Raw genomic sequence first — 27,208 nt, forward strand, 5'->3', positions numbered from 1 at the left:
TTAAAGTGATATCCGTTCTCCTCACCTCTGGGTTCTGTGAAGTCTGGGTAGTCAGAAAAACCTACATCATCACAAGCTGCAGAGAAGATAAGGCTGGATGGTCCATGCAGGTGACTGGTGATGGGCCTACAGATCAGTCTAAAACGACAGTGAGAAAACCTCCTTCATTTGCAGCATCCCTTATGCCTTTGGAAAGTAGGTTCGAGGCAGTTTGCAAACATGAGCAGGTCTCAGTTCTGCGTATGGAGGAAGTGTGCTCTAACCTGTCTCTTCTGACGAATGCAGCTATGAAACTTGAACATATACATAGAGCAGCCTTTTCAGCATTCTGAAAAGTAAACCGTGGCAGGTGGATGGGGGAAGAGGGCCACAGTTCACAGTACTGCTGAATTGATTGACTTTACCCCCCTCTGAGATTGATTTTCCCCCCTCTGAGATTCCCCACCCTGAACTCAAGGTATCCTAGAACCCAGAGACGAGTGTTAATGTGGACAGAGCACTAAGAAAGGCTTTCTAGTTCTGGATGAGGAGTGGGTCTCTAACACTCAGAATGCAGAGACCCTACTTTTCATTTTTTTCCTTTTCTCAGCTTTCTCACATCCCATCCCCCACTCAGTTTCTTGGCAGTAGAAACTGGCCGGCAGGCGCCTGAAACTCTCAGTAAGGGAACCTGATTACAGGACACTGTTCCCAGGAGGTGGGGCAAACCCCTGATGCCCTGTTCTCTCTCCTCCTACCCTTGGCCCAAGGTGCACACAGATGTGGGAGGTGTGTGGTTAGAGAACCCAGCAAAGGGGCCACCCGGGGAATCAGCAAGTTCCGGGGACATCGTAGAGAGGAGGAGTTCGGGAAAGTGACCTTCGAGGTTGTTAGGAACTCCTGGGCTGACCCCCAAGTTGTAGATGCATGGATCCGACTCTGACTGGCAACTGTAGACTTTGAGAACTGAACTTTGGAATAGACCAGCACACAGGCCCCACACTGGCCACTGGGCGGTGTGCGTGTGGGGTATAGCCAACAGGCGCTGGAAAGGCTTTGGCAAGTCAGCTGACCGGAGCCGGTTGGAATGTGGGAGTGGAATCCAACCAGGTCAACTGCCTATTAAAACAGAAATACGAACATTCTCCAGAGGGTTTGGGCAAGACCCAGAGTCTTGTAATGCAATAGTCGGGATGTCTAGAATGCCATTCCGACGTCCTCAGCATATCAACAACTAGGAAAATCTGCTCTCCCATTGGAAAGACAGTTAATACACACTACTGCCAAGGTAGCACACTTGTTGGGATTATCCAGCAGAGACTTTAAAGCAGCCATTGTGAAAATACTCCAATCAATCAATCAGTCAATAAGAGGGGAACATTCTTGAAATAGGAAGGTAGAAAGTATCAGTAAAGAATTTGAAAATAGAAGGAGGAACTGTGTAGAACTTTTGAATGAAAAATACAGGAACTGAAATAAACTAACTGGATAGGCTCAGTAGCAGGATGAAGATAGTAAAGGAAAGAGGAGTAAACACTGAGATAGATCCACAGACTTGATTCCATCGGAACATTACAGGGGAAAAAGGGGGGAAAGAACGGAGTCTTAGAGGCACATGGGGTAGTACTGAAAGGTCTAACATTTGTGCTGTTGGTGTTTCAGAAGGAGAGGAGAAACATGGGGTGCAGAGAAAAATTTTGGACTAAATAATGGCTTAGGGTGTCCTAAATCTGACAAAAGAGATAAGCCTACAGATTTGGGGAGAGGGGGGTTCAGTGAACTCCAGACAGGAGAAAGCCACAGAAGCCCGTGCCCAGACATGTCATAACCAAATTGCTGAAAAATAAAGACAAAAAGTCTTGGGGCGCCTGGGTGGCTCAGTCAGTTGAGCGTCCGACTTCGGCTCAGGTCATGATCTCGCGGTCCATGAGTTCGAGCCCCGCGTCGGGCTCCGTGCTGACGGCTCGGAGCCTGGAGCCTGCTTCGGATTCGGATTCTGTGTCTCCCTTCCTCTCTGCCCATTCTGTGCTCACGCTCTCTGTCTCTCTCTCAAAATACATAAATATTAAAGAAAAAAAAAGGTAAAAAAGCCTTGCAAGCAGCCAGAGGAAGTGTAGTACTGGAGAAGAAGAGCCGTCAGTCCCAAATCGCATACTGGGCACAAATACCCTGCGGGAATGAGGGTGGAATAAAGCAGATGAAGGCAAAGTAGGGGATTTGTTGCCAGCAGATCCAAGTGAATTGCTACAGGAAGTTTTTCAGATGGGAGGGTCATTGCGCCGGAAGGAGACTTGGAACACCCCTTGGAACATTCGGAAGAAGAGCTGGATGTGGGGGTCTAGGTAGGTGCGATAGACCGCTGTTCTCCTAGTGAGCTCTTTGAAATGTGTTTGAGTGAGAGTAAGAACTGTAACTTTGTCTGGGTTTTCAGGGTCTGTAGATACAGAAGGGGATACGGTGGTAAGATTATAAAAAATGAGATATGCATGATAATCCCTAGATCAGCCACCAAACTATACAAACAGAGAGTTAAAAACACCATAAATTAAAATGGAGTTCTAAAAAGAGTGTAAAAAATGAAATCAAGGCAGGAAAGAGGAAATAGAGGAAGGAAAAATCTAGATAAGATGATAAACGGAAGCATGTCAGTCATTATGTTCCTATAAATGGTTTGAATGCACCAGTTGTATGTCTGAATACCCAATCCTGACAGGTTGTCAGGACGGATGAAAAAAAATGAAAAGGACCCAAATATGTGTTGTCCACGGGAAAGTCACTTCAAATATACAATACGTAGGCTAAACTGAATGGATGGGAAAGGTATACCGTGAAAACACTAACCAGAACGAAGACGGAGTAGATAGACGAACATAAGAAAAAGTACACTTCAGAGCAAAGAAGGTTCCCAGCGACCAGGCAGGACGTTCCCCAGTGAAGACAGAATGATTCCGAACGTGTGTGCCCCGGCGGCAGCTGCAGAATGCATGATGCGGAGACAGGCAGATCTGAGACAGGTGCACAAATCCTCCGTCATTACTGGCACGTCGACCCTCCTGCCTACACGGTGATTGATAGGCCGTTGAGAGAATCAGCCAGGACACTGAAGGACTGACCGACGTTTGTTGAACACGCCAGCCCCCCGTGAGAGCACAGCACACGTTTTTGACAAGCGTGCACGCGACATTCACCAAGAGAGACCGTAACCTGGGTTGAAAAAGAAACCATAAATCTGAAAGGATTACAGTTATACAAAATGTGTTCTCTAACCACAGTGGAATCAGATCGTAAAGCGGTAACACACAGATAGCAAGAACCTTCCCAAAAGCTTGGAAATTAAATAAGAAACACACCTAAACAAATCATGGGACAATGAGGAAGTCACAAAGAGTTAGAAGAAAAAAAAAAAAAGGAAATATTTTGAACGAAAATAGAACATCTAAAACTTTGTGGGATATGATGCTTAGAGGGAAATTTATAGCACTAAAACGCTTATTAGAAAAGAAGAAAGTTCTCTCATCAGTAATCTGATTTTCTACTTTAAAAACCATAAAAGGAGCAAATAAAGTCAAAGCAAGCAAAAGGGAGGAAGTAATAAACATAAGAATAGAAATCAATGAAATTGAAAACCAAAAAATAATAGTGAAACCAAAAGCAGGTTCTTTGAAATGATGAACAAAATTGATCAAACGGGTAAAATTGACAGGTGAAGCAAATCACCAACACAAGTGAGAAAGGGGATACGACTACAGACCCTCCCTTGCAGAGATTAAAACGACAATGAGAATGCATGGATGATTCCACATTCATAAACTTGGTAACTTAGACGAAATGGGCCGTTGCTTTGAAAATCACAAACTGCCAGAACTCATCTAGGATGAATAGATGACCTGAATCATCCCCTGATTATTAAAGAAACGGAAATTGTAGTGAAAAACCTTCTAAACAAGAACTCTCCAAGCCCAGAGAGTTTCATTGGCGAATTCTAGCAATATTTAAAGAAAAACAACACCAATTTTAGAGGAGAGACTACCTCCTGACTCCGTTGATGAGGCTAGTATTACCCTGATACAAAACCAGACAAGTGCAGTACACAAAAAGCGAATTGGTGACCAGTATCCCTCATGCAGACACACGTAATCCTCAACATAGCATTAGCATGTTGAATTCGCTAAGACTTAAAAAAAAAAAAAGAAAGGGCAATACACGTAAGCAGCATTTGTGCCAGGAATGCAAGGCTGGTTTAGCATTTGAAAATGAGCCGTTGTGTGGCGCCTGGTGGCTCAGTCGGTTAAGCCTCTGACTTCGGCTCGGGTCACGATCTCACTGTTTGTGGGTTCAGGCCCCGCATCGGGCTCTGTGCTGACAGCTCAGAGCCTGGAGCCTGCTTCGGATTCTCTGTCTCCTTCTCTCTGCCCTTCCCTTGCTCATGCTCGAGCGCACGTGCGCGCGCGCGCTCTCTCTCTCTCTCTCAAAAGTAAATAAATAAACACGTTAAAAAAAAAATCATTCGGTGTAATCTACTGTACCAACAGTCTTGGGGGAATGTCAGGAGTATTGTCTGAGTGTAGGAATTTAGTCTCAAAAGTTTACGTGCTGTAGGACTCTAGGTGTGACAAACATAAAAGCTTAGTGCCAGGGGTGGCGTAGGGGATGACTACCAGGGAGGAGCAGGGAGAAGGTTTTGGGGTTAATGGAATGGTTCTGCTTTTTGGTTGTGGCAGTGGGGGCTGGAAGATGGCACGTGTAGAAACTGATAGAGCTGTGAGGGGTGCCTGGGTGGCTCCGTCGGTTGGGCACCTGACTCGACATTGGCTCAGGTTATGATCTCACGGTCATGGGATCGAACTCTGTGCCGGGCTCAGTGCGGAGCTCAGAGCCTGCTTGGGATTCTCTCTCCCTCTCTTTCTGCCCCCCTGCCCCCCCCGCCAAATAAATAAATAAACTTTAAAAAACTGATAGAACTGTATACATCAAAAAAGCTAACTAACTGTATGTTGATTTTAAAAATAAAACGAACGATGAATGAATCAGCCAGGGCACCTTTGACCCATGTTTCCATTTCTAGGGATTTATCCTAGAAATAAATCAGTATGTGAGTAGAGTGATGGTTGTATAAGGGTTTTGATGGCAGCACAAAAGATTGGAAGCAGTCAATCTAAATGCCTGGCAGTAGGGAGGGAGTCGGTTAAATCTCTAAGTGGCGTAAAGTGCAGATCGTAAGAAGCTAAGTGAATGACCGTTATATTAGCGTGCTCCATATGTATGAAGGTATTTGCATATCTTTGTAAATGCACGGTCTGTATCTGGTAGGATACTTACAAAACTGGTCACGATAAAATTGTTATGGAGTGGGAATGAACTGACTGTGTATGTGGGAGACAGGGAAGAGGGTGACCTACTTTCTCTGCATCTTTTTTAAATTTATTTTTATTTATTTTTAACGTTTATTCATTTTTTGATAGAGACAGAGCATGAGTGGGGGAGGGGCAGCGAAAGAGGGAGACACAAAATTCGAAGCAGGCTCCAGGCTGTCAGCACAGAGCCCGATGTAGGGCTCGAACTCATGCGAGATCATGACCTGAGCTGAAGTCTGATGCTCAACCGACTGAGCCACCCAGGCGCCCCTCTGCATCTCTTTTCATACCTTTTGAATTTTGTTTTATGTGCATGTCGGCTTGAAAAAAAATTTTTAAATGTGCAAAGAATGATAGAAAAAAAATGTGAGGAATTTTGGTCAAAGGATAGCAAGAGGAAGCCAAAGGTAAGTGGATATCCCAAAATACAACCTACAAGTTCTCATGTAACTGTTAGAGGCAAAGTACACATTTCACATTGAGCTTCCTAGTGGCCAGAGCAAAGAGGGGTACTTTAAACGTTAAGGAATCCCATGCGGGAAGCTGCACCTGATCGGGGAGTTTGGGCTCGCTGAAGTGCTGGATGTAATGTTTGTGTGCAACAGGGACTTTTTGTGGAGGGTGAGTCTCAGTGTCCAGTTCCCCTTAATATGGGTTTTAGAGAAGCAGCATGTTAGTTTTTTTTTTTTTTTAATTTTTTTTAAGCTTTATTTACTTTTGAGAGAGAGAGAGAGAGAGAGGGAGAGACAGCGTGAGTGGGGGAGGAGCAGAGAGAGGGAGACACAGAATCTGAAGCAGGCTCCAGGCTCTGAGCTGTCAGCACAGAGCCCGACGCGGGGCTCGAACCCACGAACTGTGAGATCACGACCTGAGCCGAAGTCAGCAGCAGGTTAATTATTTATCAAACTTGTACATGATGCCTTTCTGGACAAGAAGCAAAAAAGGGAGAGTTGCGAAGTTTCTACAGGGGAAATGGCAGTGTGGTCGGTTACTTTGCACGTTGTTTTTATTCCGTGGATGGATGGGCTCCCATCTATTGTGGTGACGGTTAATTCATTCTGAGAAGTATGTGCCTTTGAACAACGTAAACTGAAATTCCGGTGAATAGTGCCTCTTAAGGTTTGCTTATTTTTCCTAATGTGCAAGTGGTAAGTTCCCCGTCAGTCTCCTGCTCTGTGGCTCCAGGAAGAGAGGGGGGGGGTTCGGGAATAGGAGCCGCGTGTGTTAGTTCTCCGTAGATCTCCACTGGGGCCTCCGACAGTGCGGGAGTCAGAGGTCTGGGGTTTGGGAAGGCAGGCCCCCCCCCCCCCCCCCCCCCCGACCCGAGGGGACTCTGATTGGGATCGGAGGGCCCCGCCTCTGGTCTTGGTCCTGTCGTTCACAGTCAGTTTTGTGGCGTTGGGCCAGCGACTTCGCCTTTTCCTCGTCTGCAGAGGTAATGTCCACCTTGCCCATGCTTGTGAGGGTCGAGTGTGGGGGCTCAGTAAAGCTCAGTGGCTTCTCCTGTTCCGGCCCTCCCTCATGGCCACACCTTCACTCTGGTGGGTGGGTAAAGCGAAAAACAAAACAACGCAAAAAAGCTTTGCTGCAGGTGGTCCCTGTGGCTTGGAAATTGCGAGTGGCAAAAGCCTTGGATTCCATCCAAAGTGGCTTTAAAAGTATTTTTTCAAATTATAAAAATAACTCATGAAAAAATACCCAAATGGTAGACGTCGCGGTACAGTAAAACGGGAACGTCTCTTCACCTTAAGACCTCACAGTCTCCCGTGGCGAGGGCCTCTGACGGTTCAGTGCCCACCGTCCCAGGCCTTTCTCTGAGCCAGACCACCTGCAAATAGATGTCACCCGCATCGACACAGTTACCACAGAGTCACAGGCCGTGCGAGCTGTGCAAATTCTCGTTGGTGTGCACACCCCAGCTACTCAGGAAATCCGAGCGAGTCACTCAAAGGCACAGTAGGCTGTGCTTCGTCAGAGAGCACCGCCTGCGTTCTGAAGCCAGTGTCCCACTGACCCTGGGCCCTGGCAGTGGCGTCTGCGGTCTGGTGGCCTGTGTGTGTGTGTGTGTGTGTGTGTGTGTGTGACCTGAATGCGTTCCGTGGCCCTGGCCGAACGGAGGCGGCTTCCTAGGAAGACCCAGAGGGATGGCCCTTGGGAACTTTCAAATGCTCCTGCCCTTCTCTGGGCAGTTTAGGGTGCTGACACAAAGACAGTGGCAGCCCAAAGGGCACTCCTCTTCCCACTGACCTAATCCCCAGGGGAAGACTGAGGTGGTTTGTTGTTGTTGTTAAGCATTCTATAATCCCTTTAACACTGTCGGAGCAGCATGGGAGAGCCTTCCTCTGGCCTTTTCCAGGTCTGGCTGGCTTGCCTTATGCTGCCGGTGGGCCTGAGGAGGCAGAATCAGCAGGTGCAGGGGCGGAAAACATCTTCCCTTCTTCCCTTCTGGGTGCTCTTTCTGGTCTAGTAATTAAATAGACATAAGACAGATGAACAGGAGAAAAACTAATGTACATACGGGGGACTCCAAGAAGTGACCAAAGCAGGTGGCTTTTATACCTTTTAGGCAGAGAGACAAGAAAACTGAAGAATTGACGAGACGAGGGGGGTTTGGACTTGGGGCCGAAAGTTAGTGAAAAGGAGTAAGGTTTGTTTTTACAGCCCTGTCGGCCCTAAATTCCCTGTCTCTGGTGATAAGGCAAACGTCTGTCCTCCTGGTGCAGGGAGGGTGCCTCTCACACAGGAGACTCATTTCCTGCTTTCAGGGGGACAGGCAGGGCCACGGCGTCCTTGCTGCTTCTGAGAGACTTTAGTTCATGATCGTCTGTGTGCCAAAGTGGCATGTCTGGAGGCGGCATTTTCTGTGCTCCTTCACAGACGACTGCAGAGGACTCCAAGAAGCCTCAGATCAGAGGACAGTAAGGCTGTTCTTTTTTTTTTTTTTTTCTTTAAAAGTTTTCTCCAATGCTGATTTAATTTTGAGAGAGAGACAGAGAGACAGAGCAGGAGTGGGGGGTGGGGGGAGCAGAGATTGGGAGACACAGAATCCGAAGCAGGCTCCAGGCTCTGAGCTGTCCGCACAGAGCCCGATGGGGACTGGCACCCACCGACTGCAAGATCATGACCTGAGCCGAGGTCGGCTGCTTAATAAACTGAGCCACCCAGGCACCCTGAGAGTAAGGCTGTTTCAAACCTTCCTGTCAGAGACTTGTCTAACTTGAACTCACAATGTTACTCGTCAGTGTGGAAGCACTTTGGATGGGACCTTCACGTTGGCACTAGAAACTACCCCTTGGTATTCCCAGAAATAATAGGCAAGCGCTGCCTTTGTTCCTTGGGCTCATGCCTGCGTCTGACGGTCAGTGTGACCTCAGCCCTGTGAAGGGAGCGCTGTCGTAGGAAACTGAAATCTTAGTTGAGAGGCAGCACGTCAGAGAAGTTGGCAGTAAGGGGCTGTGGAGTCAGACTGCCTGAGTTCGGATCTGCCCTGCCACCTGCCACGTGCCTCTCACCCGAGGAGGCCACTCGGAGCCTCAGGTGCCGTGTCTGGGGACAGAGAGGCAGGGGAGGTGACGCTGGCCTTGCCTGCGTTAGTGTCGTGGGGCCACTGTAACACAGTGCCACGAACTCGGTGGCTGACCACAGCACACGCGTGTTCCCCTACGGCTTTGGAGGTCAGAAGCGTGAGATGAGTTTTCTGAGCTAAAGTCAAGGTGTTGGCCAGGTCGGTCTTTCTAGAGGCTCCAGCGGGGAGTCTGTTCTTCACCTTCCAGCTTCTACAGGCCGCGGGCGTTCTTTTGCGTGCGGCCGCCTCACTCCAACCACTGTCTCCGTGGACGTGTGGCCTCCCTTCCACAGTCATGCCTCCCTGTGTCCATCGTTTAAGGATACCTGTGGTTATTTTGGGCCCACCCAGATAATCCAGGATCATCTCTGCCATCTCAAGGTCCATAACCTTAATCCCATCTGCAAAGCACCTTCTGCCGTTGACAGGTGCTGGGGATTCCGACACGGGCACACATGGGGGCCACCGTTCAGCCTAGCACCGTCCCTGCCTTGTGGGATTGCTAGGACTGAATGAGATGCACCGGGTCTCGGCCCAGCGCCCCCTCCAAGCTGGTGTTCTGGGCCGTCTTCCCTGCCCCCTGCACCCCCCCTCCCCCGCCCCCCGCAGTCTGACCACCCAGAATGCCGTCGGTCATCACCGTCACAGGACTCTGGTATTTTCTTTTCTTTTTTTTTTATTTATTTTTGGGACAGAGAGAGACAGAGCATGAACGGGGGAGGGGCAGAGAGAGAGGGAGACACAGAATCGGAAACAGGCTCCAGGCTCCGAGCCATCAACCCAGAGCCTGACGCGGGGCTCGAACTCACGGACCGCGAGATCGTGACCTGGCTGAAGTCGGACGCTTAACCGACTGCGCCACCCAGGCGCCCCCGGACTCTGGTATTTTCTGTGCAGCACTCTACCCCATGCTACGTTCTTGCTCGTTTGTTTCTTCACTGCTTGCCTTTCAACCCCTGCTAGACCAGAAGCTCACGAGAGCAAGCCCTAGGCTCAACGATTGCTCTATCTTCAGGGCCTGGCACGGCGCCAAGCTTTAGTGGGTGGTTAATACATATTTGTTAAATGGATGAATGAGCATCCAAATTCCGAAACACTCCACCGTGGAGCTGTTTTTCTTCCTGTTTTTATGACAACGTAAGCATTTTCCCATAGTCTTAAATATTCTCTCACGATCTCATTCTTACCCCCTTAAGTAATGGTCTTCTGTGTAGCACGATTTACTTCACCAGTCCCCAGGATCGGGAGGTTGTTCCTTCGGTGACCTTTCCATCCCCGGGAGATGTAGTGGTCTGGAGCAAGGTTGGGTTTGCCAGCCTGCCTGCTGGGGTGTGGCCCTGAACGAGTGAATCAGTCTGACCTCCTTGACCGCAAAGGGTAAAGACAACGATGTTACAGATGAATCAAAGAAGCAAATCCACTGTGCTGGTAGACACGCAGGAAGCCTGGGAATGAGCTCTGGTTAACTCAGAAGACTTCAGGAGGAAGAGTTCTTTACAGGTGCATGTGAGCTTTAAAGCCATACTGAGATGGAGAGAAGGCTCTTTTAACTTCGGATTTTTGCTTTACGTTCCAAAATTTAGTAAAGTCAACTTGTTAGCACACGCTATGACATGTACTTAAAACTTTGTAAGTGGTCCTCAATTCTAAAATAACGTGATAGAACCTTCTGAAAGTAACTTGCAGGCTACGGTCTGCCAGAAGAGATAAGCAATGTGTTTGGGTAAGCATATCCGAATGCATATTTAACGCACACTTAACACATATCTCTGTCATATTTGAATTTGGTGAGACTGTGGGCTCAGGTTGTATGACTTCCAGCGTATGGGGCTCTAGGTGTCGGTAGGAAGCCGGGGGAGGCCGAGGACCCACTCCTGTGTGTGAGAACGGAGCTTTACCACGCGAGCCCTCTTTGGCTCCAGGAACTGAAAGCCAGCAGCAACCCCACAGGCCACTCAGCTGCCTCCTGGGGCTCTTGGGAATCTTGGAGGCTTCTCGAGTTCTCCTGCAGTATACCAGTTGTCTGCTTGCTGGTCTATGAGTGAGGCAAGGGCAGGGACTTTGTTCGTCTCTGTTCCTAGGGCCAAGCACCATTAGTGCTGGGTGGATGCGTGGATGGGTGGGAGGAAGGAAGGAAGGAAGATGGAAGGATGGATGAATGGATGGAAGGAAGGAAGGATGGAAGGATAGGTGGATGGATGGAAGGAAGGATAGGTGGATGGATGTATGCATGGATGGAAGGGAGGGAGGGAGGGAGGGAAAATGACTTCACAGCTGCTGGGTGTCTCCACTGTGCTGTGTACTTTGTTAGCCTTCAGTGGTGAAAAGACTACCAGAATCCCCAGTCTCAGAGGTTTCATGGTCCCTTGAGGGAAATACATCTCAATCAAACAGTCATGTAATTATGAGTGTGATTAGTGCTGTGCTAGGAGAGAATGATGGGGCCTTGCTCTAGCTCAGGTGGGCAGGGCAGGGGTGCTTCCATGGGGGTGGCTACTTATGACAGGACCTGAAGGATGTGTCACCAGCCATCTGTCCCTCGTGTCTGTCCTGTGAATAAAAACTTTGCATCTACGGAAGGGTTCCGGGAACAATTTAGTAAACACCCGTATCACATTCATTTTATTGTGCCTCTGTTTTTTAAAAATGGAATCATTTGAGGGTCCCTGGGTAGCTCAATCAGTTAAGCACTGACTTCAGCTCGGGTTACGATCTCGCGGTCTGTGAGTTCGAGCCCCGCGTCGGGCTCTGTGCTGACAGCTCGGAGCCTGGAGCCCGCTTTGGATTCTGTGTCTCCCTCTCTCTGCCCCTTCCTGGCTCTATCAAAAATGAATAAACATTTAAAAAAATGGAATCTTTTGAAAGTAAGTTGCAGATACCGTGTCATCTAACCCCTAACTACGTCAGCGTGCAGATCTTCAGAGTAAAGACGCGCACCTACGTAACCATGAGCTGTTACCGCACCTGCAAGAGTGATCAGTCATTCCATTTGACCGTGACCATATTCATGACCAGACCCCGTTCTTTTCCCCAGCTGCACCAGCCTGTTCTTTATGAACCGGCATCCAGTGAGGCTTGTATGTCGCCCTTAGTTACTTGTCCTGTGATTCTCTTGGTAGAAAACAGTAATTCTGCCAGTTTTTCCGGGCATTTATCTTTTTTTTTGTTTTTGTTTTGTTTTGTTTTGTTTAATGACTATGGGTCCAAGATGCATTGAACATATGGAGATGAGTAAGATGTTAAAATTGATTCTAAAGGCATTTGAAGAACTAGGTGTTTATCGGCATAAAAATAAAAGAATTCAAATAAAGATTGTTAGGTTAGATTTAAACCAACAGACTGGTAGGGACAAGAAAACAAAACCTTCTGAGTTGTTTTTTCCATTGGACATAAATCTACCAGTTAACATGTCACTTCACATTTTCTGGGCTCTGATAAAGTAATAAATAGCACAGGCATAGTCTCCTGGAAAACTGAATAATCTCCAGGCAGGTATGTTAAAAATGCCCAAGTATGAATGGAAAGTATACCCCACCCCCCAGTGCTTTGTCTTCCAAATTTTGACTAATTTCTCTTAAGGCTTTCCCTAACCCTTTTTTATGTTTATTATTATTTATTTTAGAGGGAGAGAGAGCCAGTGTGAGTTGAGGAGGGGCAAAGAGAGAGAGAGAGAGAGAGAGAGAGAGGGACAGAGGATCCCAGTCTCTGCTGAAAGCAGACAGCCTGACACGGGGCTCAAACTCCAGATCATGACCCGAGCCAAAGTCAGCCGCTTAACTGACTCAGCCACCCAGGTGCCCCGCAATCCTTGTATCCGAAATCAACCTCTCCCCGTTTATCCTATTACTTTTTGAAAACAGCTTTGCCGAAGTATAATTCCATAAAATTCCTCATTGTGCGTACTGAGTGATTTTTTCCTAAGTTTCCGCAGTTGTGCAACTGTCAGTGCAATCCAGTATTCGGGTATTTTCCTCACTCGATGAAGTTCCTGTTGGCCGTGGGTCTCTACTCCCCCCTCCAGCTCCAGGCAGACACTAACTTGCCTTCTGTCTAGAGATTTGCCTTGTAAAGAAATGTCATAGAAATGGATCGTGCAGACTAGCCTTTGCGTGGCTTCTTCCACTGTGTCCCGCTCTGGGGTTTGCCTGCATCGTAGCCTGTGTCCACGGCTCCTTCCTCTCCATCCCCATGCTCAGTTAATGTGTGCTCACGTTGTGAAGATGTGCCTCAAGTCTCTCTCTGGACGCCTGTTTCCTTTGCCTTGGGCAGGTCCCCAGGAGTGCGGTAGGTACACATCCAACGGTGTAAGAAACCGCCAGACGCTTTCCCAAAATGGCTGCGCCTGCCAATGACTTATGCAAACCCATCTCTCCATGTATTCTCCTGTTCCTCCTCATTGCCTTGTCGTTCTGAGTGTGGCCTCGTGGATATCATGGACTTCTTTCTGAGTGAAGAAGTTTCTGGTGGCAGTTTGGGAATGCGGTTATCCAGAAAATCAGCCTGGGAAAGCCTGGTACTCATAGTCTGGGGACTTGTGAATTCCCATCACAGAGGAGTCTTGCATTGTCTCAGACCGAATTTGTTCAGCCCTTGGACATTGGACCCATGGGCTGACCAGAAATAACGTTTGACCCTATGCAGATTTTAAAGATTTTTGTAAATTGAGGTATAATTTATAAGCAGTGGGATGCTCTCATCTGAAGGGTGCTCTCCAGTTAGCTTTGATGAGTGCATGTAAAGATACCATTTCTGACACCCCGCACAGATGCTAATGCCCCTTCCCAGCCAATCCCCCAGAAGCAGTCGTTGGTTAGATTGCTATCAGGATGTGTTTGGGTGTGTACCCTGACCTTCGGATTGAACTAATCTTATTGCAGAAAAAAATGAGCAACGGTGTAGAGAATAAAAATTGCTCATCATAAGCCCACGACCCAGAGGTTAGTAGTGTAGATATTTCACATAGTTCCTTTTGGTAATGCACATTTTTTATTTTAAAAAACCTTGCAGAGCAGAGCTTTGCCCTGTGCTCGGTGTTGTGCTGCCTCCTTTTAAGAGTGTCCCATTTCCCAGCATGATGTTGCTGCGCTGAGATGCCGCGTCGCCCACCCCTTCGTGTCCGCGTGCGTCGGCTCCAGCGGGCGCGGGGAGCCGCGGCGGGACGGAGGGGTCGGGACCGGGGGGGGGGGGGGGGGGGGGGACCCGGGACACGGGGAGCCGCCCCCGCCGCCCACACCGCCCACACCGCTCTCGGCTCCCCGCCTTCCCGCGTCCGCGCGCCAGGCCTGACGCGCCGAGACGGAGCGCGCGATCGGCAGCGCGGCATCTGCGCGCGACTGCGCGGCCTGCCGCCCCCGCCCCCGCCCGCCGAGCCGCCGCCCGAGGTCCCCGGAGCCGGCCGCCGGAGCCCGCCCGGGCATGGAGCCGCCGGCCGCGCGCCCCTGAGCCCCGCGGCGTTCATGGTGAGTGGGGCCGCCCCCACCCCCACCCCCCCCCCGAGGGCCACCGCCGGTCACCGGCCGGGGCGCCTGCGTGGGTGCGCCCGGTGCGTGCGTGTGTGTTGCACACGACTGCTCCAGCGAGCCGAGGCTTGCAAGTGGCCGCCGTGCGCCCCGCGCGCCTCCCCGCATTCTTTGTGTGTGCGGTTCCGCGTGATTTTCTAACAGGCCTCGGTTTTAATGGTGCAGTGAGAGGCTGAGCGAGCGAGTCGGCGCCTCCTAATTGTTAACCACCCCCATGAGATTGCAGCCTGTTCTCGGATTCGGGTCAGGCCGGGCTCCCCTCTCAGAGGCGAGAGTGGCCTGTGCCTGGGAGCCTGGGGGAAGCCTTTGTGTGAAGATGAGCCCGTACCCTGCTCGCGCCGGGTCCCAGTAGGGTGGTCAGATTGCAGCATCTTGTTGGAACCCACAGCTCACTCGCGCGACCGCAGATTAACTTTTGTGTTGTAGACCTTTTGTAAGGGACACGACAATTAGAAACGGCTCCGGAGAGTTGCTCTCCCGAGTGCCGTTTCCGGTAACTTAGCGAATGCTCTTTGGGAAAGTACTGCCTGGGGAGTAGACTGGAGGCTCTGAGGGGGCCTTCTTCCTGTGAGGTCAAGCCTCGCTGGTCACCAGGACTGCCCTCTGGCAGACTGAGCACTCGTGAGACCTGGACAGGCCACTCTTCCCCACTAAAAATGTCAAGACCAAAGCGGTGTCGTCTCAGATTCCAAAGCCGTGCCCCTCTCCCCCCAGAACTGCTTGTTACAAATGGCAGAGTGTGAGACGAGCGCAGTGTTCCTTCCAGGCACTTCACTGCCCTTCACTTTTCCCTTCGGCCCTGTTAAGTACCCCTCCTGGCGGGAGATACCGGGAAGAGTCGTTTTTAGTAACGCGACAAGGTAAGAATTCCCTGCCATTTTCTGGGTACCTGCGGTGCCTGTGTGCCTTAGGTTAACCCATTCTCAGTCCATCGACGAGGAAACGGGCTTGGAAGGGTGGAGGGGTGCGCTCAAGGTCACGCTGCGGTGGCGATAGTTGAGGAGGTGCCGGTCGAGACCCAAGCCTGCTTCCTTCCTGGTGCTTCCCCTGCAGGCTGCCTGGGTCCCCGGCGCTGCAGATGTGGCTGGCGGCTGTGCTGCCGTCGACACTGGCTCACGTCAGTCGTACGGGTGCCACGTGTGGGGACCCGCCATGCTTTGTCGGAGCCATACGCCCAGCACGTCCGTCGTCCTTTGAGAAGGCTGATCTTGGTACCACGTACAGTTGAGTCGAGGACTGGAGTGCAGGCGTGGCCTGATGGCCCGTTCTCCTTCCGGCAAGTGTAGGTTTCCAGGCAGCCGGGGGCTTCCGTTCCTGGCCACACTCTTCCCAGGGCTGTAAGTGGCGTTGACAGCCCCTCCTGCCGTCCCGCCAGGAATACTTCCTGTTCATCATTCGAGTGAGAAGCTTGATCTTTTCTTCGTCCTCTTAAAACAGATGCCTATTGAGGTCATCTTTTTTTCCCTTCCTAACGGCAGGTTATACGCCCTGGGAGTGTGCCCCCCTTCTCCTCGCCCTTCACGTCGTTCAGATCACACCCACGATGGGGATCCTTCCATGGGATGCGTCTCACAGGCTCGCCACGCCTCACTCAGTTTGCTTTCCGCCTCTGTGCCAGTGCAGCTCCTCTCCGGCGAGGCTTGTCCAGGCAGCTCTAGGCGGCTTGTTGAGACCGTAAAACCTAAAGCAACACAGCTTTGCCTCGGCGTCCTTCCCCACGTAACGCGCTCGTCCTACCCCACGAATAAGCCAGCTCTCGTGCGTGTCTCTTGGCCGCCGCCTGTGCTGTCGCAGGCCTCTCCCTCGTGGCTTCCGGGCCAATCACCTGGTCCTCTGTCCACTCATACGGACCCTTTCCGAGATGCTTTCCTTGATTTCCCCCAGCTGTAGGCATCCCGTCCTCCGGGCTTGCTCTCCCATGGCATTTTTCATTCTCTGGTTTCGTAGCCTCTGCCAGCATCTTACTGCCCCTCCCAGAGCCCTTCAGGGCTGTGGCCTGGGTCTCCTTGAGTGCCGGGCCCCCTGTAGTTCCTTCGCAGATAAGGCCCCTTTCCGTCTTCCTCCTGCCTGCTGAATCTGTTTTGCTCATGGCCCCTGCGTGGAGCTGAGGCCCTGCTCAGATGCCCTGACATTTTTCTGGACCCTTTGCTAGGTCATCGGGCCCCACCCACCTCTCAGCCCCTGGTTAAGTGCGGTAGGTTCTGTTTGCTGCTCTCGCTGGTGCCCATCTTGTCTTCCCAGCAGGATGCATGGTAAACCACTCAGGGCAGAGGCTTCCAAATTAGTGGCTTGTAAGCCTTTTTGACCTGACACCACCCCCCCTGCCCCGGCTTAGACAGTTTGAGACTGCACACTGACATAACTAGGCATAGAAGTGAAACCAACTGTCCTTACTATGTGGATTGTGTATTTTTTTATCGTTTGATTTAAAAGAAAGAAAATATTGCGGGGGCACCTGGGTGGCTCAGTTGGTTAGGCGTCCCCCGACTCTTGATTTTAGCTCAGGTCATGATCTCACAGTTCGTGAGTTTGAGCCCCGTGTCAGGCTCTGCACTGATAGCACAGAGCCTGCTTGGGATTCTCAAAATAAATAAACTTTAAAAAAAAAAAAAAAGAAAGAAAGAAAAAAAATGTTACCATGACCACTTAAACTGATTTGTCACCAGAACTTTGAAGAACTCTGTTCTCACTTCCCACTGGGGCCGAGCAGGGCGTTGCACTCTAGCTGTCGCTGGAACAGGTGATTTATACTGAGTAGTCTGCAGGCTCGTCAGAATTTGATCCCATAAGGGTCCCAAGAAGAGAAGGGGACTTTATGACGATAAATTGGCCTGAGGCTGGGCCTGGCCCAAAGAAAGGGCTCATGCTTCGTGGCAGCCACTGAACGGACCTCATCTCACCTCCTCCTCCCAGGAGCCTTCACACTTGATGCCTTTTCATAGGTGAGGAAGCAGGCTGAGCGAGGAGAGAGAGGACTCGCCTCAGGTCAGAGCCAGGCTTCCAACTCACTCTTTTTGCTTCCAGAGACCTAGCTCTTGCCCCATCACGTGCTGACCCTAACGCTGATCATTCATGGCTGAAAGTTGTTTTTCCAGGGACGTTTTGTTCACTGCCCTCCCCCCACACCCCCCCAGAAGGATCCTTAGAGTGAATAGTCCTCTCTTTTTTCCTAGTTAAACAATGATCTTACTTGCTCGAGTGCGCAGACAAATTTATGCCATGAGGGCAGAGGCTGTGAGTGACTCATATTTCCAACTGGGGGAAGGACTTGCTAGGTCTTAACGATTATTGAGCCAACCAGTAAATACGGCTCTTGGTCAGAATGAGTAGGGATTTAGGGGCGCCTGGGCGGCTCAGTCGGTTAAGCGTCCGACTTCAGCTCAGGTCATGATCTCACGGTTCGTGGGTTCGAGCCCCACGTCGGCCTCTGTGCTGACAGCTCAGAGCCCGGAGCCTGCTTTGGATTCCGTGTCTCTCTCTCTGCCCCTCTCCTGCTCATGCTCTGTCTCTCTCTCTCTCTCTGTCTCTCTCTCTCTCTCTCTCTCTCTCAAATAAATGAAACATTTAAAATTTTTTAAAAGAAGAGGGGCGCCTGGGTGGCGCAGTCGGTGAAGCGTCCGACTTCAGCCAGGTCACGATCTCGCGGTCCGTGAGTTTGAGCCCCGCGTCAGGCTCTGGGCTGATGGCTCGGAGCCTGGAGCCTGTTTCCGATTCTGTGTCTCCCTCTCTCTCTGCCCCTCCCCCGTTCATGCTCTGTCTCTCTCTGTCCCAAAAATAAATAAAAAACGTTGAAAAAGGGGCGCCTGGGTGGCGCAGTCGGTTAAGCGTCCGACTTCAGCCAGGTCACGATCTCGCGGTCCGTGAGTTCGAGCCCCGCGTCGGGCTCTGGGCTGATGGCTCGGAGCCTGGAGCCTGTTTCCGATTCTGTGTCTCCCTCTCTCTCTGCCCCTCCCCCGTTCATGCTCTGTCTCTCTCTGTCCCAAAAATAAATAAAAAAAAAAAAGTTGGAAAAAAAAAAAAAAAAACGTTGAAAAAAAATTTTTTCTTTAAATTTTTTAAAAAAAGAATGAGTAGGAATTTAGCATCCTTATCCTTTCTGTTCCTCTCGAGACGCCTTCAGACAGCAACAGCCTTCTTAATTAAATGGTAGACATCCTCAGGTAGGTCCAGAGCAAGTCCTTTAGACTTAGGAATTCTTGGGATGTTATTGACTGTCACAGAATGTACCTGGGCAGTGCCTCCTGAGTCTGTTGGGATCACACCAATTTGTGAGGGAGCCAGGCCCGTCTTGGCCAGTGTGCGTGTCTGCTCCTTCACATCCTTAGATGTCAGCCTCGGCCAGATGGGGGCGCTGGGCCCTGAGGCGGAGCCCACTGGGACGGGCCCTTCTCGGGACCGTGCATGTGCCCCACGGTGGCGGTGGTCAGGCAGCAAAAAAGAGCAATAGTCCTCAGTTTCTCAAATCGGTTCGTCTCGTTTGGAAAATGAGCTTCTTGTAGACACCTCTATGTGAACTTCTGGAGGAACAGGGTGTAGCACATGACCTGTAAACCGTTGCTGACGCCATTTATATCCTTCTAGAAAGGCTTTCCCTGGGATTTCAAGTATGGGCAGGACAGGCCTCTTCATTTTTTTTTTTTTTTAAATCATGCAGTGCTCTATGTGACTAAAACAGAAAAGTGTTTGCCCTGCACCTGCCCTTAATTCGGTATTACAGGTTGCTGTCATGGTTGGAGGCTTTGTTGGGACGGGATGCGAATGATTAAATTACTTCTGCATCATGTCCGTGAGTGGCTCGCCTGAGTTCCGGAGAGTGGTGGCAAGTGTGACTGCAGAACCCGAGGCTTGACTTCTGACCCCAGCTCCTCTGCTCTGGCTGGGCCGGTCATTGACGGCTCTGGGTCTCCACCTTCCCTTCTGTGGCCTGGGGACGGAGGCGGCTCCTCAGAGGGCTGGCGTGAAGGCCAAGTTCTGCTCACTGTGTGTGTAAAATTCTCACCAAGCGTTTGACTCATTAACGTCTGTTTCCACTTGCTGTAAAGAGCTTCTGAGCGCTAACTGAAGAGATCTGATGTTTTTTGGTTATGCATCAAGACGTTTGGTTAATTCTACTGCTTTTTGTATCTGTGCTGTTTGTAGACTTGGTTGCTTGGCCCTAGAGGTGGGGGGTGTGTGTGTGTGTGCGTGTGCATTATGCGCTTGTTTCAGGGCTAAGGATAATGGTACTCAGCAACCAGGGCTGCCCTTTATCGAGAACTTTCTCTGCACCAAGCCTCTCCTTGTTCCTTAGCGCTGTCTGGTCAGTACGGTTTCCCTTTTTGCACATGTGGACACGAAGCTCAGGGATTCTAAGTTCTGCCTGAAGCCACGGCTGGGTATTGGTGGTGAATTTGCTCCCGTACCTGTCTGCCTCCAGAGGCCACACTTAACCCAAGTAGCCTTTTCCCTCTAAAGCTGCACACCGGTTTAAGTATAGTCAAAAAGAGATTGGGCTGGCACAGAGTGGCGGAGCGGCCAGCCCCAGCCCCTTGCCGGCTGTGGGTTTGGGGGTAAGTCACTTCACCTTGAGCCTCAGTTACCCTATCTATAAAATGGGGGGGGGAGCCTTGCCACGGAGATTGTTACCGAGATAAAGTGACACAGTGTGTGTAAAGCACACACAGCAAATGGAAACGGGTGTCCACGTTCTGGGACATTTAACTTGGGGCTTATCGTTTTTGGCCTTGGCATATAGGTCACTAGACCATGGTCACCAGATAGGACCTTACAGGGCATCCGTTACTAATTCTTGTTAAAATGCAGCATGCCTCAGAATCTTTCTTAACATACAGCTTTTGGTAGATTGTCCACGGAACTCAAGATTTGGGCATCCAGGTGCTAGATTTGAAGCTTCCAGTTCCTGGCGTCATGTTAGATTGCAGCCGAGTGCCTGAAACCGCACGTGATCAGATGTGGAATCGATGAAAAAGTGAGTCTGTTTTCTCGGTCTGGGCAGGCAGAAGTCGTTTTAGTATTTTAATGGAACCATTTTAAGTTAGAGTAGACAGTGATGTCATCTAATCTTGTCCATCCAGACGTTCAGAACAGCCCCACCCACCTGCCTCTCCGTGCACTCTCTTCTCATAGCTTACGTAGTTTGAGGAAAGAAATTTTCCTCTCCACTTTTTAGAAGCCTCTATAGGCTTCTCTAGCTGAGAGAAGAGTCGTTTGCCAAATAATTTTACCAGTAACACCCTCCTTGGCAGCTGTTAATAAAATTCATTTAGCAGTTAATTGCTTTCCACTTGGGATACTGCCTCTGTTATCTGGAATGGGTGTTAAGTCTTAGGTTAACTGTTCATTTGTTTGTCCTGTCGTACCAATTAGATTGTCTTCCCTTAAGTGAGGGTCCCGGGAGCCTCGTCTATAATAGGCAATCAGAAAGTATTGGTTCTTTTTTTTTTTTTTTTTTTTTTTTCTTGTTTTGTGGAGGGCTAAGGGTACCCGCGCGCGCTATATCAGAAACCGGACTCCTTGGTGCCAACTTGCTTGACTGTCCTGAACTCTCCTGTTTGGGCATTTGGAATGTGGGTCACCAGACGTGACTAAGCTTTTGTGGTTGCAGTCCGTGGGACAGATTAGTTACCCAGGGGTTGAGAGGCTGTTCATGGCACAAATATTTATGTAACGACTTGCAGTGATGGCTTCATACAAAGGTGTTAAAGAATTTTTTTATGTTTCTGCTTTTAAGAAAATGAAACGGGCGCCTGGGTGGCTGAGTCGGTTAAGCATCCGACTTCGGCTCAGGTCATGATTTCACGGTTCATGAGTTCGAGCCCCGCGTCGGGCTCTGGGCTGACAGCTCGGAGCCCTGAGCCCGCTTCGGATTCTGTGTCTCCCTCTCTCTCTGTTCCTCCCCCGCTCGCACTCTGTCTCTCTCTCAAAAAATAAATATTTTTAAAAATTTAAAAAAAAGAAAATGAAACAGCATTCGCAACAACATGGATGGACCTAGGGTGTTACGCTAAGTGAAATGAGTCAGAGAGACGGATACCAGATGAGTTCACTCGTGTGGAATGTGAAGAGCAAAACAGATGAATAAACAACAAGCAGAAACATCTGTAAATGCAGAGGCCACACTGGTGGTGGCCAGAGGGGAGGGGGTGGGGGTGGGAAAATGGGTGGAGGGGAGAGGGAGATGCAGGCTTCCAGCTGTGGAGCGAGTAAGTCGGGGGGACAAAGTGCGCAGCACGGGGAATAGAGTCCGTGCTCCTGTCCTAGTGCTGTGTGGGGACAGGCGGTAGCTGCACGGGAGGTGAGCACAGCATAATACACAGAGTTGTCTGCGGAATTGGGACGTTGTACACCTTAAACTAATACAACGTTGTGTCACCTGGATTTCAGTTAAAAAAATATGTCTGTGAAGTGAAACGGTTTTTTCATGTTCTGCAAAAAATTTTTAACCTCTTCCATCGCAGAAGCGATTTAAAGCCAACAAAAATACATAAAATGCGATGAGACAAAAGAAAGTGGGTTTGAGGTTTCGGTCGGGAGTGGGTATAGGAGATGAAGCCAGGGGATCAGATGGGTGCTGGAGTTGGCTGTTGCTCTGGCTCTGAGCTTCCCAGCGGCCACTGCAATCATCAGTACAACTTGACGTTGTTCAGAAGCCGGAAGATACGCCTCTTAACCCAGGAGAAGCAGAGGACACCCGAGGTGGCTTGTGGGCCCTTCTAAAGGGGCTGCTGGGATGGCGGTCCTCGGCGGCTCCCCCACCGGCGCGGGGGAGGGGCACGGTTCTCCCCACGGGGCTGTGGGACCCCTTTAGTGGGTGGCTCTTCCTTCTGAAAAGGAAGTGGTTTCAGTGCAGTATCCTCAAAATCACGTGAAAGGCTTGATTACAAAACAGCTTTCTCGCCTTCGGAAGGGCGTCATAACACCTGAGCTGGCCAGGCCCACAGGTATCCCTTGTTTCTTTGTTCCAGGAATATGAAGACAAGGCTGGACGACCTAGCAAGCCGCCCTCTCCGAAGCAGAATGTGAGGAAGAATCTTGATTTTGAGCCACTTTCTACCACTGCACTCATCCTGGAAGACAGACCAGCGTGAGTCTTCTTCTTTTCTTTTCTTTTTTTTTTATGTTTACTTACTTTTTTTTTTTTTTTAATTTTTTTTTTTTTTTCAACGTTTATTTATTTTTGGGACAGAGAGAGACAGAGCATGAACGGGGGAGGGACAGAGAGAGAGGGAGACACAGAATCAGAAACAGGCTCCAGGCTCTGAGCCATCAGCCCAGAGCCTGACGCGGGGCTCGAACTCACGGACCGTGAGATCGTGACCTGGCTGAAGTCGGACGCTTAACCGACTGCGCCACCCAGGCGCCCCAATGTTTACTTACTTTTGAGAGCGAGTATGAGCAGGGGAGGGGCAGAGAGCGAGGCAGACACAGAATCTGAAGCAGGCTCTTCTAGGCTGTCAGCACAGAGCCCGACGTGGGGCTTGAACTCAGGAACGGGTGAGATCATGACCTGAGCTGAATTCGGACGCTCAACTGACTGAGCCCGCCAGGCGCCCCGAGACCAGCGTGAGTCTTAAAAGACTCTCTAGAATGTTTGCTTTAGTAGATGAGTACAGTTTACACTAGAGAAGGGCCGGGGGCACCAGAGGGGAGAAGAGTAAGCCATATTTCGTATTAGAAATGCTCATTTCCTCATTTCCTCTTTATTCCCTACATTGACATGTGTTCTCTGATAATAATAATAATAATGATAAAAGAACTTCTCTGGAAAACTGTCCTTTAACACAGAAATTCTGACTCCGGGTTTTCCATTCAAGTCGTTTTTCATTTTAATTCAGCGTTTAGAAATACTTAAGTAGCTATTGTAAATTGTGGACCAGCTTGTAACTGCCAGAACCCCGGGAAGTGTACGTAGCGCACAGGCGGCTACGTACGACCTGTGGGACAGGTCCTGGACTGGCCTGCTGGGTTCTGTGGGATCTGCAGCACACGGGCTGCAGCGATCTCACCAGGCCCGCCTCTCTCTGGGCCTCTGGTGTCCCTGCACGGATGAGATCGGTTTTGAGGACGGGTTTACAGACCACACTTGGAGACCTTAGGGAGGTACAGGCCGCAGCTCACCTCGCTTCAGTATCGAGCTTCCATGGAACACTGCGCTTGAATAGAAAGATCCCTCAGCTGTGAAAAGAGGGAGCAAGAGAGATTGTAGAGCAGCGGTCCCTTGGGTCCCCGCCCATTCTGAAATTTAAAACTGATAAAATCCAAAGAAGAAATGCGTCTTCTGATGTTAACTCGTGGTCCTTGGAATTGGTGGGTATGTCGTGGACGGGGAGAGAAGCGCTGAAGTGCCGGATGAGGAAGGTGGACAGAGACGTGGAAAGAGCCCGCTGAGGATCACCGCTCCCGCGGTGTTCCCAGAACGGTGGCCTCCGGGAGACAGCACCGTGCCCTCCTGCAGCAGGGCGGTGGCTCATTCCGAATGTGCCCCAACACGGGGTGCACCAGCCAGACCTTGCCGCCTCCCACTTGTCAAGGGCCAGCAGATTCTCCCGCACTTTCCTGAAGGAGCCTGCATTTTAGTGTTTTTACCCAGGATTCGAAGTTGCACACCCCATGCAGGTGCTCAGAACTGTGGTGCACATTTGTGTGTAAGAAACCAAACAGATGAGCCAGTAGCGGATACGAACAGACCTTGTGCCCCTGAGAAACTGGCCCAGGAACGTGTTCGTACACGTGCCACCCTTCCGGAGGGCCCCTGGTTCACAGTGACCGTGACGGTTACTAGTGCGTTGTCAGCTCACAGTTGCTTTGGAGACTGGGGTGAAAAATTCCAAAAGGTGAAGTGTTTATTGGGACCATGGGCAATTGTTCTTTTCTTTCTAGTGATCTTTGTACTTCAGGTTGTTTACAGTGAGCTTGTTTTAGCGTCTGAAAGTATGTTTAGTTTACGAAATTGTTGTGTCTTTGTAACAAATGTAGTTTTTTGGTCTTTGAATTTGTCATTTTTTTTAGCAAGTAATTCTGAAAGCTTTGTTTTTCAACGACTTTTGTTTGCTATTTAAAATGGTGAAAATTGTTTATTTTCTATCAAGAAATCTCCCAGCGAAGCCAGCTGAAGAAGCCCAGAAACACAGGCAGCAGTATGAAGAAATGGTGGTGCAGGCCAAAAAACGAGGTAACGGGATTCTCGCGTGTCGGTTGTGTAAGACAGCACAAGACTTTGTGTCTTTCTGGAGATTTTTGTACCTCCTGGAGCCCTACATCCTGAACCTTGGGAAATGTCTTAATGTTTTGAAGTTTATAATGTTCCATCAGAAGTGTATGTTTCTGCTAACCGTCCGTTCCCGGTAGCTTTATTCAAGGTAATAGAATTTACCCAAGAAAAGAGACCGTGCAGGGTGAAAGTGGTTTGGAGACAGCTTCAGCCACTGGTGATGCGCAGACTTCCTCTCCTCCCTGGGCTCTCTTTTCCTTATTTACAAGAAGATGTGATTGGGTCTGATAAAATCCCTTGCAACACTTAAAATCCCTAAGAGTCCAGCATGTTTGAAAAGTATACGTAATCAGCAAACTGTGGCCCATGCATACAGTGCAATATTAATTCAGCCGTAAGAAGGAAGGGCATTCTGAGGCGTGCTACCCCAGGAACGAACCTGGAGGGCGTTACACTCAGCGAAAGAGGCTACTCACTGAAGGACACACAGATGGAAATAGAAACGTGGGGGCCGGGGGAGGAGGGCACGGGAGTCCCGTGTCCAACGGGTGTGGCGTTTCATTGTGGGAAGGCGGGAAAGTTCTGGAGACGGACGATGGCTGCGTAACGGCGTGAACGTACTCAATGCCACTGATCCTACGTGTAAAATGGTTAAGATGTAAATTTTGTTTTGGGTGTTTTACCACCTTAAAAAAACACAAGAAAGTATGTGTCGGTTAAGATGCAGGGTATTTCTCAGGGGGGCTGCTTACACACCAGGAGGGGGGTGAGGCTGGGGCTTCTGTTGGGAAGGGCATCGGGCAGGGGCCACGGGCGTCTGGTGGTCCGGTAATGTTCCCGTTTTTGACCAGGCGGTGGATTTCACGGGTTTCTTTCTTTGATCGGTGAACTGTGTTCTTACGTGAGTACCGCCTCCGTACGTGTGCTCTGCCTGAACAGCTTCCCAAGAGATGGGTGACACCTGAGCTCTTGAAACTCCGTGAGCCTGAAACGGGTCTAGAGAGAGAGGCCTGTGGTGGCTCCGCAGCGTGACCCCGAGGAAAGTCCCGCAGCGTGAACAGGGTGGGTGTCAGTTAACAGGTGCTCTGTTCTTGCTTCCGGTCGCGGTCGGCAGAGCTGAAGGAGGCGCAGCGGAGAAGGAGGCAGCTGGAGGAGAGGTGCCGCCTGGAGGAGAGCATCGGGAACGCCGTCCTCACCTGGAACAACGAGGTTTTGCCTAACTGGGAGACAATGTAAGCCGCGGCAGTGGTCGGGCTGCTAGGCCACCAGGCGCTTCTCTCTGTCACCTGTGGCTGGCGGTGCTGTTCACTGTAGCTCCCGTCACAGCCCTCGGCGAATTTACCTTGTATGTTTGCGTGGCCTGGAGTCTCCCTCCCCGCCTCGGCCGCGTCCTGTCGATCCTTGCCCGGACCCCGTGACAGCCCCCATCTAACCCCCAGTTTGTCCTGTGCTCGGTAGCCAGAGGGATCTTCTAAAGCCCAGGTCTGTGTCCCTCCCTGTAGAGAGTGTCCGTGACTTCCTGCTGCTCCGCGAACAGTGTGAATTCCTTTGTGAGATAGCCCGCTGCTTTATCTGTAGGCTCACCTTCCAGCTCTCCTTCCTTGATGAGCCCTTTTCTTAGGGAGCCGCAGGGCCTTTGCATGTTCCGTGTCCTTTGCCTAGAGTGCTCTTGCCCTGTAACTCCTCATCCAACTACGTCTTCATTCTTTAAAGCTGAGACTTCCCTGGGGAAAACTTCCCTGCCCAGGTGATTGTAGAAGACCCCTGGGTCTGCTGCATCTGTGTGCTCACGTGTCTATAGTCCTCTTTCTGAAGATGGGGACCGGGTCTTCTCTGACGACACCCCCCACTGGCCAGTACCCAGCAGAGTCTGGCGGCTGCAGTCATCTTAACAGCCCAGGGGCAGCTGTAGATCTTTTCTTCCTGCGTGTTCAGAATGGAGACGGGACAGCAGTCCCAGGGCCACGCACAGAGGCCGGTGCCTCCTTTCGGGCCTCAGCCCGTTAGCCGGGATGCCGGGGAGCTTGGATGCGAATTTCCCTTGAGCTCTTGTCCCTTCCCACTGAACCGTGTGGCGGGATGTTGGGGACTTGCTTCTGGCACTTTCCCGGGTGTTACTCGCTCTCGTCACGGGGTCAGATGGCCGTTGAGCGTGTCTACTAGGTAAACAAGCTGTTCCCAGAGCCTGCTTTTCTGGGCTGGACCCAGTAACAAGGCTTGAGGTGCTCAGAGCCCTGGGGCTGCAGAACCGCCCCTCCCCGTCCGCGCCGCGCCGTCCGATGCTTGACGTGATCTAGATGCGTGCGTTATATATATGACAGCTGCCATTCAGTTCGCCGGCGGGGCTCCAGGCACTGTGCCGGGTACCTCTGTGCTCCGTCCCCCTTAATCTTCAGTACGGCCCCTGGAGGGGAGGGTTTCACCATCCGGGTGTTAGCGGGGACGTTGCGGGGTCAGAGAGGGGCGATCTGCCCTGGGCTCCGCAGGTGTGGGTGGAGCGGGATGCAGACCCGGTTCCTGCAGCACCAGCCGGTGCTGCATTGAGAGGCGCCTGGGGAGTCTTTGGCACTTTACGTTTGTC

General features: G+C 50.6%; 1 protein-coding gene across 1 annotated transcript in view; it reads left to right on the forward strand.

The window, feature by feature from the left end:
- The window catches only part of LOC131507873 (uncharacterized protein KIAA0232), a 214,510-nt gene that overhangs the window by 156,865 nt on the left and 30,437 nt on the right, over positions 1-27,208 (forward strand). The window contains exons 12-14 of the mRNA XM_058723162.1: positions 22,382-22,500; positions 24,506-24,588; positions 25,742-25,859. Coding sequence (XP_058579145.1) covers positions 22,382-22,500; positions 24,506-24,588; positions 25,742-25,859 — 320 coding nt within the window. The remainder of the gene's footprint in view (positions 1-22,381; positions 22,501-24,505; positions 24,589-25,741; positions 25,860-27,208) is intronic.

The sequence above is a fragment of the Neofelis nebulosa genome, chromosome 3, assembly GCF_028018385.1.
Source record: "Neofelis nebulosa isolate mNeoNeb1 chromosome 3, mNeoNeb1.pri, whole genome shotgun sequence".
Lineage (NCBI taxonomy): Eukaryota > Metazoa > Chordata > Mammalia > Carnivora > Felidae > Neofelis > Neofelis nebulosa.